Below are 17,527 nucleotides of genomic sequence, written 5' to 3'. Positions count from 1 at the left end.
TTCAGCTTCCCATCACGAGAACCGCCAGACTCGCTCAGCCCCCCGAAGGCCGCGCAAGACACGAAGCCTGCAGGAGGAGCTGAAGGCCAAGACTCCTCCTCCTGCTTATCCCCCTCTCAACCTTCTGAGATCGGCTACTTAAATGTAGCTTCGCCTGGAGACACCACAGCCTCCCAGCTGCAGGAGGAGAGTCAGAGCATCAGCTCCGAGAACTTCTAAAGGGGAAGGGTGTTTGTAAAATGTTAGCTGGACTGCAGGGTTTTGGGCTTCTCTTGCTGGGGGATGACGAGGACTGCAGGGGAGAATTGCCACATTGACTGAGTTGGTAATTTCTGGTTCAGCTGTAGTATTCAACAGCTTTATTTTCAATGTACCCAACTGTAAATGTGTGTGTATGTGTGTGTGAGATCCCACACGGAGGCTGGAATTTGTAGATAAACTCAGGAAAATGGAAGAGGGGTGGGGTGAAGCGTATCTTCCCCTGAACCCTAATTCCTGGTCCAGTCCAAAACTACCAGTTTTGTAAATAAAACTCGGAGAAGTTCCCTTTCACCACGTGCCTGCTTTCCTCCATTCCCCTCGATCTGTGCTCAGAGGCCGGTCATTCCTCTTTTTGCACGCCCTTACCCCTGCATTTTGCTTTGTGCAAGCCTGGGGAGGGGAGCGCGGGGTGTCTGAGCACTGAGGGAGGGGATGAGAAGGTGTGGAGAAGGAGGATTGGGGGAGGGAAAGGAGGGGCTCTGAGAGCGAGGATGGTGGGCAGAGGGGCCACGAGGCAGATGAAGGGAGATGGAGGGGACGAGGGAAATGGAATAGGAGCAGGAGAAGGGAGGGGAGCTGAGCATGCGGAGAAGGAGAGAGGGTGGGTCTTGAGTGCTCCCTGACAGTGCTGGAGGCTCTGTGAGGATGCTTGGGAGGGGGTGGAAGGAGTCAGCTCATGCGGAAAAGGGGTGTAGCAGGGATCTGTGCATGCAGAGAGGGAAGCAGAAAGGCTCAGAGTGTGAGCTGTGGGGAAGAGGAGGGGTCTGACCGCACGAGTGGGATTGGAAGGTCTGTGCCTACTCAGGAGGGCAGGGGATGAATCGGAATCGCAGTTTGCACGAGGGGGAACCAAGGAGATGGCAGTGCTCGGAAGGGGAGAGGTGCTCAGAAAAAATGCATTGGCCTGGAGGGCGTCTGAGCATGCCTGGTGGGGGCTGGAGGGGACCTGATCGGGCACAGAGGGCCACAGTGGGGATAAGAGCGGTCCCCAAGGGAAGAGAGCAGGTCTGCCCCGGGAGGGAACAGCGGATCTCTGAGGAGAGTGACGGGATCTGCGCACACGTAAGATGAGGTTTATTCAAAACCTACTTGGCTCCAACCACAATTACAACAAAATTTTTTTTCCAATCTGCCCTGCTCCTCTGCAGCTGTGCTGACGGCACAGTTAAAGATACTTGCTTGGAATTTGTCATCTTGTTCTCCACTCGGGCTCCTCTGTACAAAACCCATCTCAAAACAATTTCAAATAAGCTTTGTCCAAGGCAGATGGTCCCCTGCAGCTGGAGATTCTCCACTGGTGTGACTTTTCAGCAAGGACTCCTGAAACTTAAGTTATCTTTGAGGGGTTTTTTATTTTCAACTTGACTTTTTTCACCCTGCCAGTCTCCTAATCTTGTGTCTCTGTCAAGGAAGACACCATGTTTGTGTCTGCTCAGGTGAGGTTCAGTGTTGCTTGTCTGTGACTCTTTGGGTCTCGCTGGGGAGAGGGCAGTGGGTGGGTGGAGACAGCTCTGACACGGGCTGTGGGCACCTGGAGGAGGCGCCGGGGAGACCTTATTGCAGCCTTTCAATACTTATGGGGGCTTGTAGGAAAGATGGGGACAAACATTTTAGCAGGGCCTGTAGCAATCGCACAAGGGGTAATGGTTTTAAACGAAAGGAGGGTAGATTCAGACTAGATAGAAGGAAGAAATTCTTTATGATGAGGGTAGTGAACCACTGGCACAGGTTGCCCGGAGAGGCCGTGGATGCCCCGTCCCTGGAAACAGTCAAGGTCAGGCTGGACGGGGCTCTGAGCAACCTGATTGAGTTGAAGATGTCCCAGCTCATTGCAGAGGGGTTGGATTAAGTGACCTTTAAAAGTCCATTCCAAACCGTTCTGTGATTTGAGGATCCCCCCAGAGCCCCCAGCATGTCTTGGGGTGCACAGAAAGACACATCCAGGGGGTTGTGGGTGCCCCACTGAGCGGTCCGGGCTGTCCCCAACAGCACATCGTGGTGACCAGGGTGCCCCTAAAGGTGCACGAAGGAGTCCAGCTTTTCAATCTATCCTAAACAGACAGAGGGACCTCAGGAAAAAGTTCAGGAGTCAGGAGTCCTTGAGAAACAAATACAGAAAAACACAAGCAAAGCTTTCATACATCCATCACAGTTTACTCTTCATAACCGTCAGAAATTCGTTTGTTTGAGCCCTTGCATTCCCTTTCAGTGGCCATCAAAGTCCCTGTGCAGCCCTTGACCCAAGGCAGGGACTCGGCCCTTTTATTCAAGAACATCAACATCCTGCTGTGCCGAGGAAGGAGAGTGGTCTGGAGGTTCTCAGAAGACCCGCTGCGAGATGGGATCAGACAGGGATCCTGGCTAATGCTTTTCTCCAGGGACGTTTGGTACGTTTTCAGTGCTCCCTCTAACTCCTTTGCAGCCAGGTCAAAGCCGTGGCCTTGTTCAGTTTTTCCTCGGGACTTGGGGCTGGGCCTGCCCTCCTGCTTCCAGAAAGCCACGCCTCAGGGCTGAGCTTGTCAGGGGTCTCTGGAAGGGTGCAGGGGTGGGTCACCAGAAAGGCACATCCAGGGCTCCGGAGATGCCCTGAAACACACACCCTGTGAGAATGGGACACCCTGAGGTGGGGCCGGACGGCCCCTCGGGTGCCACAGGGAGCCCGCGGTCCTTTCCCTCTGCCCGAGGGAGGGGAGACTGTGCACGGGGAACACCGGTGTATTCCCCCGGCCCTTGTGGTGCGGGGCCTCTCCTAGTCGGGGTTAACATCTGCTCCCTTCCAGCCGGCAGCTCCGTAGACCTAGAGAGCAGGAGGTACGGATTAAACATCCTGTCCCTGGGTGTCATTTCTAAAGAGGACGTATTTGTATCTATCTCCGTGCTCCCCCATTTAGTCATTTCTCCACAGGTTCCAATTGCATATCTTGGCAGCTGGGGCACCCATCACGCCTTGCCTCCTGCCCCAGTGGTACCTGCACTAGCGGGAGGGGAGCAGAGCCCTGTCACAGGCGGTGGGGACAGCCCTGAGCCGTCCCCTCCCTGTCGCAGCTGGCACCTCCTCGCTGCAGCTTTGGCAGTCAGGCTCACCCGAGCCTGCAGAGCTTCGCACAAGGCCACTGACCGGAGGCGGGAGCAAGGTCGACAGAGCTGCACTCCAGGGCTCCTCCGCACCGCTCACCCGCAAGGGCTCCACGGGCGACGGAGCTGCCAAAGCCATTCCTGGAGAGGCGGCTGTTCCGGGCGCCGCCTGTGGCAGAACCCTTTTTTCTACAGGCCTCCATGGCTGCTTTCACTCTCCAGAACGGGGTAGGCAAAGAATTGTCACCAACTTTCCTGAGCGTTTTCTACCACTTTAATAACTCTCCGTCAAAATGTCGCTGTCGGGCGGAGTTGCCCCAGAAGGGATATCCCAGGCTTCGCTGACATTTGGCGGAAGAGCAGATGTCTGGGGACAATCCCCACCAGATCTGGTTTTACGTTCGCTGGTGGCTGGGAGAGAGAAAGCAAGATCCAATGTTAGTTCTAGAGCAGAGCGAGCCCACAAAGTCAATGGACAACTATCAACTGCGACAGGACGCTGTGAAGGTCTGGAGAGATTTAAGCCCACAGAGGAAACCAGAAAGAATGAAAGGGACACACGCAACGGAGGAAATAAGATTTTCCATGCCTGACCATCAGGCAACTAGCTTTCTAAAGCCCGCGAAAGAAACTCCAGAGGAACCATTGTTATGAAATTCTTCTCTGGAGAGCCCGCGCCCTGTTTTGGGTTTCCACCTAACAAGACCTGCTTTATGCTCGGCGGGATAAGCAAGCAACTTCTCTCTCCTGGTTCCACGTCACCAGGAATTACATGGAAAAGGCTTCCGCTCTTTCAGTATCCCAAGCAAAACCCAACCGTAATCCCTAACCCACCCGAGCACTGAAGAATCACACCTGGAGCTGCTTACCTGAGCCCGATGGGTTTACGCTCGGTCCCCTGGTCCCCTGGTCTTGCTCACACTCCGCTTTCTGACTGCCGTTGCTCCTCCTGGCTTCTGCTAGCCTCTCATTAGCCCTGTGAGAAATGCAGGAGCGTGCAAGAACGGCTGTTGCTCATAGTGGCACCAAGTGGTTCCCCAGGTGTGACACTGCACTGTTGGGCTGAGGAACACAGACTTCCGAGCCACCCACACGTGCTGCTGCTCGGGCTTCCAAGCAGTCTGTGTTAGGTCTTTGTCAGACCTTTCCCAGAAGGTAGTAAGGACTCGGGGCTCTTTCCCTCCTCCCACGGTAAACACACACTGAAGGTGCACCGTTATAACGGACAGCAAATAGATTATTTTTGCCTCACAGGCTCCTCTTCTGTCCCCTCTGCCTTTCCCCGTGTGTCTCTCCTCAGCTGGAGGGTAACAGCAGAAGGGGAAGGGAGCTCCTCTTTTGCACCGTACGTGCAGGAAGGGGAGGTGGCTACAGAAAACTGTTAAAAGAAAACTCACTAGAACACCCTCCGGACAGGCCTGGTCAGCTTGGTTACTTCAGGGTCCGTCAAGAGAAACAAAACCAGGCCTCTGCCATGGGAGAGCCCACGGCGGGCTCTGGAGAAGTGCGCACATCATGCTGACCAGATCCAAGAAAGGGACGTGGGTTGGGAAAGCCACGATGAAAAGGGTCCTATTGTACTACGTGGGGAAAAAAAGAAAACGTTGGGACTTACTTATTTAATTTGATTCTGAGAACTCTTGCGATGTCCTCCATCACCCAGAAACGCTTGTCGGAGCTCTTTAATTCTGCCTGTGCGCAGGCCAGGAGCAGGGCGGTCGACTCCTGCTTGTCCTTTGCTCTCTCCAGCTCGAGAGCCTGAGCTCTAATGATCTGCTCCAGGTCGTTTCTCCAAGAGGCGACAGCGGTGTTGATCTCTTCTACTCTGGCTTCAGCGGCTGCCTGTACCTACAAGAGAAGATGCAACTTCAAGAAACAGGAAGACAAAGACAATGCCCACCCCTCTCAACAAACCTGCTCTTTCCGCCGCTTTTACAGAAAAGCTCTTAAACAGCCTAAACGCTGTCTGCACGAGGAGCAGCAAAACGGCTGCGTGTTTTTCACGCGCACTGGTGCCACGACACACGACACACAGACTCTGGCGCAGCCTTTTGCAGCTCCCCGGCTTCCCTACGGGAAAGCCAAACCCACAGCACTAACAAAGAGAACCACGTGCCCGAGACAAAACACCTAAAAGTCGTGACCGCAGCCACAAATGGACGCAACGCCGACCACAGATACAAATGGAACATGAACTGACCTCCAAAAGTAGACTCAGATATTGCTTCTCTTCCGGCGCTGTTGTGGTGTGACCCGCGCCAGGAGTCGCCAAGCGAGCTGACAGACTTGTCACCGTCTGTCCCATCTCCTTATTTAGAGCTTCGAGCTGCAGAGATTTTTGGGACTGCAGCTCCAGCTGTGCGGAGAGTTCGCACGCCTGTATGTGGGGAAAAACAATCTGCCTTGAGCAGAGGGGTCTCAAATCTCGGTGAAACTCCATCCAACGGATGCATCGAGATCATGGCTGTCAGTGCCCTGAGTTTGTATTTCAACGCAGGGAAAAGGCGCTTGGATTCCTGAAAGTAAGTGCGCCTTTCAAGCCCTTGCCAACAAGACTGCTCCAGCTTCCACCCGTCCCTCCTTTCCAGAAAGGCTCCGTGGCAAAGGCGCTCCACTCCTCCTGCAGCATCATAGCACGTCCGTGCCTCTGGAGATGCTCTTTGGCATTTCACCGCGGTCGCTGCCTTTCATTTGGCTTCCACCACGCTCCTGTCGTGCCCCGTCCCTTCTCCCACGCACACCCCTGTGCTAATGGCTGGGGAGGACAGTGCGGGCGGAGGGACAAGAGCTTCAAGGCCTTCCTTAGAGGGAGGGCGAAGCCTGGCTTATGAGACAACGGCAAACCAAGGTCACTTTCCTTGCCCCCAACCACCACTGCCAGGGAACTAGACACCATCTTTGTGCAGAGATCGACAGAGGAAAAACCTTGCAGGGAGAACAACCAAGGCCAGAGACATCAGGGGGCACGTGGCTTGTGGTTTCATCTCACGGCCACAACGTTTGGACGGTGTGGGAACAGAAGCGAGACTCGGAAGAGCACAGCTGCTTTGTTCTTCCCCACCCACATGCTGCCCCCAAGCCACTGCTTTGCCCCTCAGCCTCGAAACAAGCCCCCTGAAGAGCCGCATCAGCTTGGCAAGGCGAGAGGGCAGCAGAAAGGAGCTAAAAGCACCCTCTAGTCTGACGCTCGTGACGTCCGCAGACAAATCTCTCCTGGATTTGTTCCCAGAATATTGTCTGCTGAAGGAAAAGAACACTTCAAAGACATGAACATGTTGACAGCCTTTGCATACCTTGGCCTTAGCCTTGTCCAGGTCCTCCTGCAAGCGGGAGTTCTCTGCCTTCAGGCGACCGTACTGGTTCGTCAAAGCCTTCAGTGCAGTTTCTGCTGTGTGCTGCTTTCTGACAGCATCAGCGAGCTCTCCTTGCAGCTGTGCCTCTCTTCTCTAGGGAAACAACGGCACAGGAGTACAAATTAAAAGAAGCCCAAGTGCGTAGTTTTACTTCCAGTTACTAGTTCACAGGCCGAGATCACTTTTCTAAGTGCATCGCAAAGCAAAGCCATCGCATCCACGGGCAGAAGAGGGCATCTGCACAGCTGATGGTCTCCAGCCACCCCTGGCGAGCGAAGACAGCTCCAGAAATGTCATCTCTTGGGGAAGATTTCTGTCTCCCAGCACGTTCTCCTCGGAAGATGCCGAGACTGTGCCTTTGTGGGGTTTGGCTTGTTCCTTAAGTTAATGCTAAAATCTAACGGGATGCCAACGCGGGAGCTGTCGTTGGACTGCAGCCCTTTCTCCAGCGACCCGAGCCAAGGCTTCCTAGAGCCAGCTCTGTGTATCATCCTTCCCGCCGTTGTTCTGCTCCACAAACGAAACCCAACGCGGGCCTCAGCGTTTCTACGTACGTCTGTGTCTATAAACATCTCAAGGCTTGTCAGAACCTTCCGCGATTCCAACAAACCCAGCGCAAAACAGAACCAAGCCGAGCGAAGGACTCCCGCGCACGGACCGTACACCTGCTGACTTTTAGAAGCGCCAGACAGCCTTGGGAACTGCTCTCCTTTAAGTCAGTCTTGGTCAGCGCTCACCTCACCTCTTTTTCTACCTTGTCGGCCTCGCACGTAGAGGCACCACCACTCACCATTTGTTCCAGGCAGCTGTTGTTCTGCGCGTCTCCCAGCTGCTGACGCAGCAAAACGTTTTCACTTTGGAGCTGGGCCAGTTGCTGCTGCAGCTCTTCTGCCTTCTTGATGGCATCTTCTCTCTTCTGCTCTTTAAGAAGGCATGCACCATACCAGTCCAGTGTCTGCCTCTTGCTCTCTTGTAATTCTCTTTCTGTCCATTCTAAAGCCGATGTCTTTTCCAAGAGGGCATTTTTCAGTTGCTCCACTTCCTTTTCCAGCCCATCAGCTTTTCTTTCGGCTTTGCTCAGCTGCCGAGACAAGCTCTCGTTTTCTTCTCGCATCTCAGCCATGTCCTCATGGAGCTTTCCTTGCACGCGAAGGCATTGGTGACATTCTCTCAGAAACACTTGCCCATCGACCCTTTCAGATGGCTGATGTCTCCCAGGGCTCAGGTGGGAAGGGGATGAATCTGACCCCACCGCCGGTATTTGGGCTCCGGCATCTTCTGCCTGTTCAAAGTTGAAGAACACAAATGGACAGCACTTAGGAAATCAGCTCAAACCAGGAGGTAGCAGCAGCATTTCATACAACCAGGCGAGGACTGTCAGCAGCTTGACAGCAGATTATCAAAGAGTTTTCAATAACTCTGCCTTAGACATTATTCCTGGAAAAGTCTTGCTTTGCAGTGGCATGGAACGTAATCCTAAAAGGAGGACTCGAATTGAAAATCTTTGGTTTGGCATACCTCCTGCCCAAAGCTCTTGCTCTCCTTGACGCCTTCTTCATCTGATGGCGACGTACGGACGGCCGACTCCAAGCAGGCGGCAGGCTCATCTACATTAAAAACACACGTTTTTGAAACCAGAGTGAGCTAACACAGCTCCTTGATGCCTACAGTGCTTTCCCAATCATCATGCTTGCAGAGACAATCCTAGCACAGCCACACACCCCAAACCCAGGGGGACTTGTCAAAATGCAGATTCCAGACACGTCTCTTTTCCTGCTGGGGAATTCGTCTCCTCTAGCGCACACGCCTTTTCCGTGTGCCAGGGGGATGACGGGATGGCTCAAAGTGATTAGAAATGAGCCCCGAAGGAATGAGCGTCTCGAGAATTCTGCTTTCCAGGGACAAGGCCTGGCAGTGCATTTTTTCCTGGATCATCAGCCACACCACATCATCCTTTCCAAACGGCCCGTCTCCACGGCAAGCCGCCAGAAGGGCAGGCGACAGGCCTTCTCCCCATCCCTCCTCCACACCAGAGTCCTACCTGCTCTCCGCAGGGCGGGTGCACGCGGCCACGCTGCAGCAGCTGCTGCCCCACGGGGAGCGCTGGATGCTGACACCCCTTTGCCTTGGCCTGGAGCAGCTTCTCCCTTCTTCTCCCGCTTGCTGGGGTCCACAGGCCGCGCGCTGCCACTGCGCCTGCGCCTGGAGAGACAAAGAGCAGAGCCAGTCGTAGGCACAGCTCATGGCAAGGAGAAGGGCCTGTTGTTGCCCGCCCTTTCCGTAGTGACCTCCCTCGAGGACGAACACCCACAGGCACAAAGCTAAGCCCCAGGGGAGGAAAAGAGCCCCGGAGCTTCCCAGGCAGCACCCGCCTGCCTGCGCCCCGTTACCTGTCGGCCTTGTCCCGGCAGTCGGTGTCGCGCTCCTCCACCAGCGGCCGCGCTGGGGCCAAGTTGCCGCTGGTGGCTGCACGGTGCAGCTCGTCCCGGCCCTCCGGCTGGAGCTCATGGCCACCGCTGCTCCTGGAGGACTCGGCACCCTCCCCTGCCCCCATGCTCCTGGCCCTCCCGCACAGCCACCGCCAGATCCTCCTCATGGCCCGGCGGGGATGGGCACTGAACCGCCTCCCCTCGCTCATCCCTGGGGAGCGCTGCCAGGCAGGACTTAGTGGGCACTGCCGGGTGCCGGCTGCCAACAGAGGAGCCAACCCCAAGGAGTGGCAGGGCACGGGCAGCTGCCTGCGGGCTGAGCCACCACCAGCAGCGATGGCAGCACCGGCTCCACCAGGACCAGCTCCACCAGCGCTGCCACCAGCACCTGCACCAGCAGCACCAGCTCCACTCGCAGCACCAGCTCCACCAGTGCCACCAGCACCAGCCCACTGGCACAGCACTGGCAGCACCACCAGGTACTGTGTGTGCAGGGCCTGGGACAGAACCCCTTGTTCTGGGGGCCGTGCGCTGACATCATAAAGGGCTCAATGGGGGCTGGGAGTGTCCCGGGTGCTCAGAACCTCTCTGCGTGTACACAGGCCACGTTGCCAAGGGAAACAGCCCCTGGCGCACTGTCTCCAGGGGCACAGGGTTGCCCAAGGCCACCTCTCCAAGGCTCCCACCTCCCTGCACGCTCTGTGGACCCCTGTCCTCCTCTTGCCTGCAAGGCTCGCCTGCGTGGGAGACAGACGGGCTCGGCAGAGCAGGCTCTCGCCAGCAAGGCTCCCTGCAAGCACAAGAGGCGGTGGCTGGACACCCCCATGTCCCTTTTTGTGCTTCCTGGGTTCTCAGCCTGACTTTTGGGACACCCTGGACCCCTTGGTGTGCCTCTCTCTGCATTCCTGGAGCCCTGGCTGTCGCTTTAAGGCACCCCAAGTCCCCGGGCTCCATTTCAGGATGCCCCTACACCTCGCTTTGCTTTCTGGTGTGCCCAGTCCCCCTGCACGTGCCTCCAGGGATGGGGACTCCCCCCCTGCCCTGGGCAGCCCATTCCAACGCCCAACAACCCCTTCTGCAAAGAAATCCTTCCTAAGAGCCAGTCTGACCCTGCCCTGGCGCAGCTTGAGGCCATTCCCTCTTGTCCTATCGCTTGTTACTTGGCTCAAGAGACTCATCCCCCATCTCTGCACCCTCCTTTCCGACAGCTGTAGAGGGCCATGAGGTCTCCCCTCAGCCTCCTCTTCTCCAGACTAAACCCCCCCAGTTCCCTCAGCCGCTCCCCATCAGACCTGTGCTCCAGACCCTGCACCAGCTCCGTTGCCCTTCTCTGGACACGCTCGAGTCATTCAATGGCCTTTTTGGAGTGAGGGGCCCAAAACTCAACCCACTCATCGAGGGGCGGCCTCACCAGTGCCGAGCACAGGGGTGAGATCCCTTCCCTGTCCCTGCTGGCCACGCTATTGCTGATACAAGCCAGGATGCCACTGGCCTTCTTGGCCACCTGGGCACACTGCTGGCTCCTGTTCAGCCGGCTGTCCATCCCCCCCAGGTCCCTCTCTGACTGGCAGCTCTCCAGCCACTCCTCCCCAAGCCTGTAGCGCTGCTGGGGGTTGTTGTGGCCCAAGGGCAGCACCCGGCATTTGGCCTTATTGAAACTCCCCCAGTTGGCCTCAGCCCATCGCTCCAGCCTGGCCAGGTCTCTCTGCAGAGCCTCCCTACCCTCGAGCACATCAACACTCCCACCCAACTGGGTGTCATCTGCAAACTGACTGAGGGTGCACTCGATCCCCTCGTCTAGATCACCAGTAAAGATGTTAAACAGGAGTGGCCCCAAAACCCAGCCCTGGGGGACACCACTCGTGACCGGCCGGCCGCCAACTGGATTTACCTCCGTTCACCACCACTCTTTGGGCCCGGCCATCCAGCCAGTTTTTTACCCAGCACAGCGTGTGCCCATCCAAGCCGCGAGCAGCCAGTTTTGCCAGGAGAATGCTGTGGGAAACGGTGTCAAAGGCCTCGCTAAAGTCAAGGCAGACAACACCCACAGCCTTTCCCTCACCCAATAAGCAGGTCGCCCTGTCGTAGGAGGAGATCAGGTTTGTCAGGCAGGACCTGCCTTTCCTAAACCCGCTGACTGGGCCTGATCATCTGGCTGTCCCGCACGTGCTGTGTGATGGCACTCAGGATGAGCTGCTCCGTCAGCTTCCCGGGCACCGAAGTCAAGCTGACAGGCCTGTAATTTCCCGGATCATCCTTCCGACCCTTCTTATAGATGGGCGTCACATTGGCCAATCTCCAATCTGTCGGGACCTCCCCGCTCAGCCAGGACTGCTGGGAAATGATGGAAGGCGGCTTGGCGAGCACCCAGCCAGCTCCTTCAGCACCCTCGGGTGTATCCCGCCCGGTCCCACAGACTTGTGTGTGTCCATGTGATGCAGTAGGTCACCGACTGTCTCCTCCCGGATTGTGGGGGGGTCCTTCTCCCAGTCTCTGTCTTCTGGCTGAGGAGGCTGGATTCCCTCAGTACAGCTGGATTCCCTCAATACAGCTGGTCTACAAGCTTTGCATGTGTGTTCCTTCATTTCTTTCTCAAGGACTCCCGAGTCCTCAACTCTTTCCTGATGTCCCTTTGCCTGTTTAGGTAAGATTGAAACGCTCGTCAGGCTCCCCACGGAAATCCCCGAGAGCAGACTCAAGGCCTTCAGCGGACACTTGGGCAACCCCTAGAATGAGATAAGGGGAGCTCGAACAAAGACGCACAGAGACCCCGTTACAGGGAAAATGATTTTGCTGATTTAGGAAGGCGGCACCTGGACTTTACTTCACAGCGCACGCGCTGGAAAGAAGGTCAACTAGTGAACGCCGTGAAGAAGACTGCTTACTTCTTCCCTCGACCACCAAAGACCCGCACCCTGTTTTCTCTACGCGTGCCCAGACTATGTAAATGAATTCCAGGAACTCATTGTCATGAGAAACCCCTTTCCAGGAAATCCCATGCATGCGTGTGATTTGCGTGGATGTAAACTGCTGTCCCTCGCTAATTCCTGGGAGCCCGTATGGCGGAGAATCCCCAGGGCGCCCCCAGCGCTGCTCATCCAAGAATTCCTGCTGAGCAGTTCTGTTGGACTCTGCCTGTTCGTCTCCTTGTCTCATCCCCCTGATGCACGCCAACACCTCCTCCTCAGGTGCCGCTTGCCAGAGCCCACGGCCATCTCCCGCTGGGCACTGGAGACCCCTCTGTGCCCTCCGTGCACCGCCCTGCGGCCGCCCCAGCCCAGCACGGGGCTGGAGAACCAGGCCCTGCTGAGGCCCGGCCCTGCCGAGCGTCCCGGGCAAGTCCCCGCGGCAGGACCCGTCCCGGCGGGCGCAGGCAGGGCTCTCCCCGGCGGGGCGGGCACCAAGGGACGGAGGGGGCCCTGCCAAGAAGGGCTTTGCTTCTGGGAAGCTTCGAGCTGCCCGCGAGGGCTGAAGGACAGCCCGGCCCAGCCCGCGGACCCCGCTGCTCCAAGCCCTCCGCCACGTCTCCCGACACCCTCCCGGCGGCCTCCGGCGCCTCGGGGCAGGAACGGCCGCAGGGCCGGCTCCGGGGCCGCCTGGGCCCGCAGGGAACGCGCTGCTGGGCCCCCAGCCCCCTGCGATGCCGGCCGAGGGGCCGCGCTGCCCGCTGCCGCCGCCCGCCCTCCGCGGCAGCGCCGGGCTCCGCGCCCAGGGGAGGCCTCAGCCCCGCCCGGCCCCGCCGGCACTTCCGGGGCCGGAGCCGCTGCCGCCGCCGCTTCCGGCGGCACTTCCGCTTCCGGGAGCGGCGCGTGCCATGGCGGTGCTGGCGTCCAACCCCACCAACCCCGTGGTCTTCTTCGATGTCACCATCGGCGGGCAGGTGGGCTCGGGCGCTGCGCGGCGGGGCCGGGGGCGGCAGCGGGAGGGGCTGCGGGGGCTCGCTGGGGGGGGCGGGGGTGCGGGGCTCGCAGGGGCCGGGGGGCAGCCGGGGGGGCCCGGAGCGGGGGGGCTCGCGGGGGGGCTCCGGGAGGGGGGTGGCGGGGTGCAGGGCGGGGGGACGTGCCGGGGTTCCCTGGGGGTGTAGGAGCGACGTGGGGGGGTGCGGGGGGGGTCGAGTGCTGGTCGTGGGGTTGGCGGGGGGCGACCGAAAGCGCTCGGAGGGGAGCAGCGGGAGGGAGGTGCGGGGCAGTCGGGGGCTGTGGGGCTGCAGGGGCGCGGGGGGAAGGGCTGGCAGCAGGGCTGCAGGGCAGGGGGTGGGGGGTGCGGCGGGGGGAGGCTGGGGGGGGTGTGTGTGTGTGTGTGTGTGTGTGTGTGAGGGGCCCAGGGGGCTCATGCGGCCCCGTCTCCCCAGGAGGTCGGCCGCATGAAGATCGAGCTGTTCGCCGACGTCGTACCCAAAACAGCAGAGAACTTCAGGTGAGGAGCAGGCGGCGTTTGTGCAGCTCAGCCCGGGTGGGGGCTGTGAAGACTTTTGGGCGCAGGAATGGCTCAGGTGGCAGAGTGGCCAGTCCCCCCAGAGCCGCCGCACTGCTTTGCTCCTCTCTGCGTTCCCAGAGAGATGCGGCCGTGAGCACCCCGATCCCCTGGGGAAGGGCACCTGGCTGGAAGGGGAAGGGCTGCGGTCCCGCTCTGCTCCCTCTGCGGAGCTTCTCGAGCGCTCGGTGCCCTTGGAAAAGGCCGCACCTTAACGGCAGGGCCACGCAGGTCTCTTGGCGCTGACTGAAGGATGCGCCGCTCGGGCGTCCCGCTGCCACGGTGTTTTGCTGATTAAGGATACCAATTAAACTGGGACACCAGAGTGAAAAGAGTAGGCGTACTTTACTGGTGATAACCAAGTAATGTAACAGCCTAATACAGAAAACATGCAGTGAGAAGAAGCAGAACAGTGCACTTAAAGCAACAAGCAGGAAAATACAGGGTAATGCATCAAATCATTACTGCACGAGAGAGAGAGAGAATAGTAATTAAGAGAAATACATCACCCCTTGCATATATTATCATCATCACCCAGACCCGCAGTCGCTGGGGAGCCCCGGTTACAGCGAGGATTTGGAGAGCCTGTCCCGGCAAGTGGGAAATCCTACGCGGTGCGTCCACCCATAGGTGAGGCACCCAAAGTCGCTGCAAACGGGCCCAGCCTTATATACCAGAGATCGACAAGCCAGAGTAACTGGCACCTTTGTTTTGAGCGGGAAATATCTGGTTTCATTCTCCTGTTGGATTCCACCCAAAGCCTGGCCAGGGCTCGGCGGGGGAAACCAAGGGAGTTTCTAACAAGGCCAAATACTTGGGTTCTCAGCCTTGAACAAGGCTGCGAAAGGAAAGCTGGATACATTCTCTCCTCTCTACTGATTATATTTTGTCTTTCACGAGCGAGTTTACATATTTTACTAATGACTACATGCTAAGTTAGCAGCTTCAGCTTGGGGCCTGTTGTTCAGGCTGCAGTATTCCAGTGCTTTAGCACTTTTTACACCAGCATAAATAGGTTGTTATAACTTAGTACAATACCTACTAGCACAATGGTTATCAGTTATAAAATATACAGGATTCATCTATAGGTCAACTCTGGCTTGAGCCTGTTGTCCGAGCCCTAGCACTTCACACGGCAGAGATGGATGTACCCTGTTCTCTGTGAAACACGGGGTCTGCTCCACGTTCACTGCCCCTCACGGCCTCGGTGTTAAATATCTGCGCTCCTCAACTGCAGGCAGCAGAGCAGTCTGTTTTAAAATGGCAGTGGGGAGGAGTTGCTGCCGGTTCCGTGGCACTGGGGTCATCCCCGGTGCAGCGAGGGCACTCCTGCACACCAGTCAGTGCATGTTGGCTGAATGCAGCCCTCTGTGTCCTCCGGGGGCAGATGTGCCTCACGCTCTGCTCTCCTTTTTGTCTTGCAGGCAGTTTTGTACGGGTGAATTCAGGTAAGCGGGTTACGGGGTCCTTTAAAGTAGCCTACTCAGAGAAACAGGGCTGGGTGAGCAGGAAGAAGGCTCACTTGGAAGCGTTTCTTACTCTGCCAGGACAACATGAAGGAGTTGCAGAAAACCGCTCTGACGAAGTTGTGATGAGCTCGGTGCGTCGCAGGGGTGGCAGATTGTTCCCTTTGGGCATGACTTTGTTCGTGCTCAGGGTGCTCTGAAAAGCCCTGTCTGCAAATCCCGCCTGCTCGTGCTGCAGATGGCAGTGGGATCCCCTAAAGGTGCTGGTGTGGGTGTTGTAGGGAACCGTGTCACTTAGCGGGCAGAGCCCACTCGAGGTTTGCCTTTGCCTCTGGTAGCAGCAGCGGGGAGCCAGGCTGCAGCACGGGGTGGTATATCAAGGCAGTAGTAACGTGTAGGACAAGCCTTTGGGACTCTGAATTCCTGGGAGGGTTTTGTGTTGGGATGTGCAGTAAGTTGCAATGATTTTCCTTTTCCTTTCCTTGCAGGAAGGATGGTGTCCCTATAGGTTGTAAAGGAAGCACTTTCCACAGGTAATTCCTCTGCTTTTGTTTAGGCACTGCAGTAGCAGCCTGAGCTAGATGTGGTTTGGAGAGCTGCCTCGGGCATTATTGGTCCGGGAGGCATCTGTAGGTCTTGGCTGATACCGTCCTTGCGTAGCTCTGGGGCATTTGGGGGTCTGTCAGGTGTGTACGCTGGGGTCACTGGGAGGGATCCCCCGTGCCTGGGGTGTCAGGTCAGAGATCACGTTCTGGCATCTGTCCTCTAATCACTATCCCTGCTCGAGCAGCAATGGGTCCCAAATTACCCAACAGCAACGAGTAGTTAAGCTTTGTTGCAGATTTTAGACTGTAGCATTCACAGAGGCTGATAACTGTCGCTGTGCAGCGAGGCAGAACGCCTGTTTGCCCCGTGCGAAGCTTCTTGAGACATTTGTCTACTGAGAACTGAGTATTGTTTTACTTCTTTAGGGTAATAAAGGATTTCATGATCCAAGGAGGTGACTTTGTAAACGTAAGTACTGCTCTATTCCTTTTGTGCTTTTCCTACGTGGTACATTAAGCAGCTGTTTCCAAGGGTCCGTGCTGCTCTGTGGGATCTGTTGGCTCTCTTTTGCGGTACTCAGTAGTCACTGGAGGATTCCTCCTACAATTGCTGCTGTCTTACTGCCACAGACTATAACGTACTTGAAGCCAAATCTTGGGTGAGCATAGCTTCTCACAGAATCACAGAATCAACTAGGTTGGAAAGGACCTTGAAGATCATCTAGTCCAACCATTAACCTAACACTGCCAGTTCCCATCTACACCATATCTCTCAGCGCTATGTCAACCCTACTCTTAAACACCTCCAGGGGTGGGGACTCTACCACCTCCCTGGGCAATCCATTCCACTGCCTAATAACGCGTTCTGTAAAGAAATACTTCCTGACATCTAGTCTAAACCTTCCCTGGCGCAGCTTGAGGCCATTCCCTCTTGTCCTATCACTTGTTCCTTGGTTAAAGAGACTCATCCCCCGTCTCTGCACCCTGCTTTCCGACAGCTGTAGAGGGCCATGAGGTCTCCCCTCAGCCTCCTCTTCTCCACACTAAACCCCCCCAGTTCCCTCAGCCGCTCCCCATCAGACCTGTGCTCCAGACCCTGCACCAGCTCCGTTGCCCTTCTCTGGACACGCTCGAGTCATTCAATGGCCTTTTTGGAGTGAGGGGCCCAAAACTCAACCCACTCATCGAGGGGCGGCCTCACCAGTGCCGAGCACAGGGGTGAGATCCCTTCCCTGTCCCTGCTGGCCACGCTATTGCTGATACAAGCCAGGATGCCATTGGCCTTCTTGGCCACCTGGGCACACTGCTGGCTCCTGTTCAGCCGGCTGTCCATCCCCCCCAGGTCCCTCTCTGACTGGCAGCTCTCCAGCCACTCCTCCCCAAGCCTGTAGCGCTGCTGGGGGTTGTTGTGGCCCAAGGGCAGCACCCGGCATTTGGCCTTATTGAAACTCCCCCAGTTGGCCTCAGCCCATCGCTCCAGCCTGGCCAGGTCTCTCTGCAGAGCCTCCCTACCCTCGAGCAGATCAACACTCCCACCCAACTGGGTGTCATCTGCAAACTGACTGAGGGTGCACTCGATCCCCTCGTCTAGAGCATCAGTAAAGATGTTAAACAGGAGTGGCCCCAAAACCCAGCCCTGGGGGACACCACTCGTGACCGGCCGCCAACTGGATTTACCTCCGTTCACCACCACTCTTTGGGCCTGGCCATCCAGCCAGTTTTTTACCAAGCACAGCGTGTGCCCATCCAAGCCGCGAGCAGCCAGTTTTGCCAGGAGAATGCTGTGGGAAACGGTGTCAAAGGCCTCGCTAAAGTCAAGGCAGACAACACCCACAGCCTTTCCCTCACCCAATAAGCAGGTCGCCCTGTCGTAGGAGGAGATCAGGTTTGTCAGGCAGGACCTGCCTTTCCTAAACCCGCTGACT

At 57.1% G+C, this 17,527-nt stretch overlaps 2 protein-coding genes across 2 annotated transcripts in view; one reads left to right on the top strand and one right to left on the bottom strand.

The window, feature by feature from the left end:
• Positions 1 to 2,519: 2,519 nt before the first annotated feature.
• Positions 2,520 to 17,527, bottom strand: part of LOC141933473 (uncharacterized) — a 35,500-nt gene continuing 20,492 nt past the window's right edge. Inside the window, exons 2-10 of the mRNA XM_074848183.1 lie at positions 9,080 to 9,506; positions 8,731 to 8,891; positions 8,208 to 8,296; positions 7,480 to 7,971; positions 6,630 to 6,782; positions 5,537 to 5,713; positions 4,952 to 5,184; positions 4,206 to 4,312; positions 2,520 to 3,747 (exon numbers count right to left, since the gene is read on the bottom strand). Of these exons, the coding sequence (XP_074704284.1) occupies positions 3,611 to 3,747; positions 4,206 to 4,312; positions 4,952 to 5,184; positions 5,537 to 5,713; positions 6,630 to 6,782; positions 7,480 to 7,971; positions 8,208 to 8,296; positions 8,731 to 8,891; positions 9,080 to 9,327 (1,797 nt within the window). The 5' untranslated portion in view covers positions 9,328 to 9,506 and the 3' untranslated portion in view covers positions 2,520 to 3,610. The remainder of the gene's footprint in view (positions 3,748 to 4,205; positions 4,313 to 4,951; positions 5,185 to 5,536; positions 5,714 to 6,629; positions 6,783 to 7,479; positions 7,972 to 8,207; positions 8,297 to 8,730; positions 8,892 to 9,079; positions 9,507 to 17,527) is intronic.
• LOC141933668 (uncharacterized) lies at positions 12,089 to 17,485 on the top strand. Its single transcript, XM_074848548.1, has 6 exons — positions 12,089 to 12,453; positions 12,593 to 12,998; positions 13,470 to 13,534; positions 15,016 to 15,039; positions 15,546 to 15,590; positions 16,029 to 17,485. The coding sequence occupies exons 1-6, from the start codon at positions 12,089 to 12,091 to the stop codon at positions 16,117 to 16,119; spliced, it is 996 nt and encodes a 331-aa protein (XP_074704649.1). The 3' UTR covers positions 16,120 to 17,485.

The sequence above is a fragment of the Strix aluco genome, chromosome 22, assembly GCF_031877795.1.
Source record: "Strix aluco isolate bStrAlu1 chromosome 22, bStrAlu1.hap1, whole genome shotgun sequence".
In the NCBI taxonomy this organism is placed as follows: domain Eukaryota; kingdom Metazoa; phylum Chordata; class Aves; order Strigiformes; family Strigidae; genus Strix; species Strix aluco.
This window is presented reverse-complemented; position numbering and strand designations above follow the sequence as displayed.

What these genes read in the sequence shown, in the direction of transcription:
- LOC141933668 (XM_074848548.1), top strand. Translation starts at nt 12,089, where the DNA reads ATGAGAAACCCCTTTCCAGGAAATCCCATGCATGCGTGTGATTTGCGT. An exon ending in AAAACAGCAGAGAACTTCAG is followed by an intron (nt 13,535 to 15,015) that starts GTGAGGAGCAGG and finishes TTTGTCTTGCAG; the next exon opens with GCAGTTTTGTACGGGTGAAT. An exon ending in TTTTGTACGGGTGAATTCAG is followed by an intron (nt 15,040 to 15,545) that starts GTAAGCGGGTTA and finishes CTTTCCTTGCAG; the next exon opens with GAAGGATGGTGTCCCTATAG.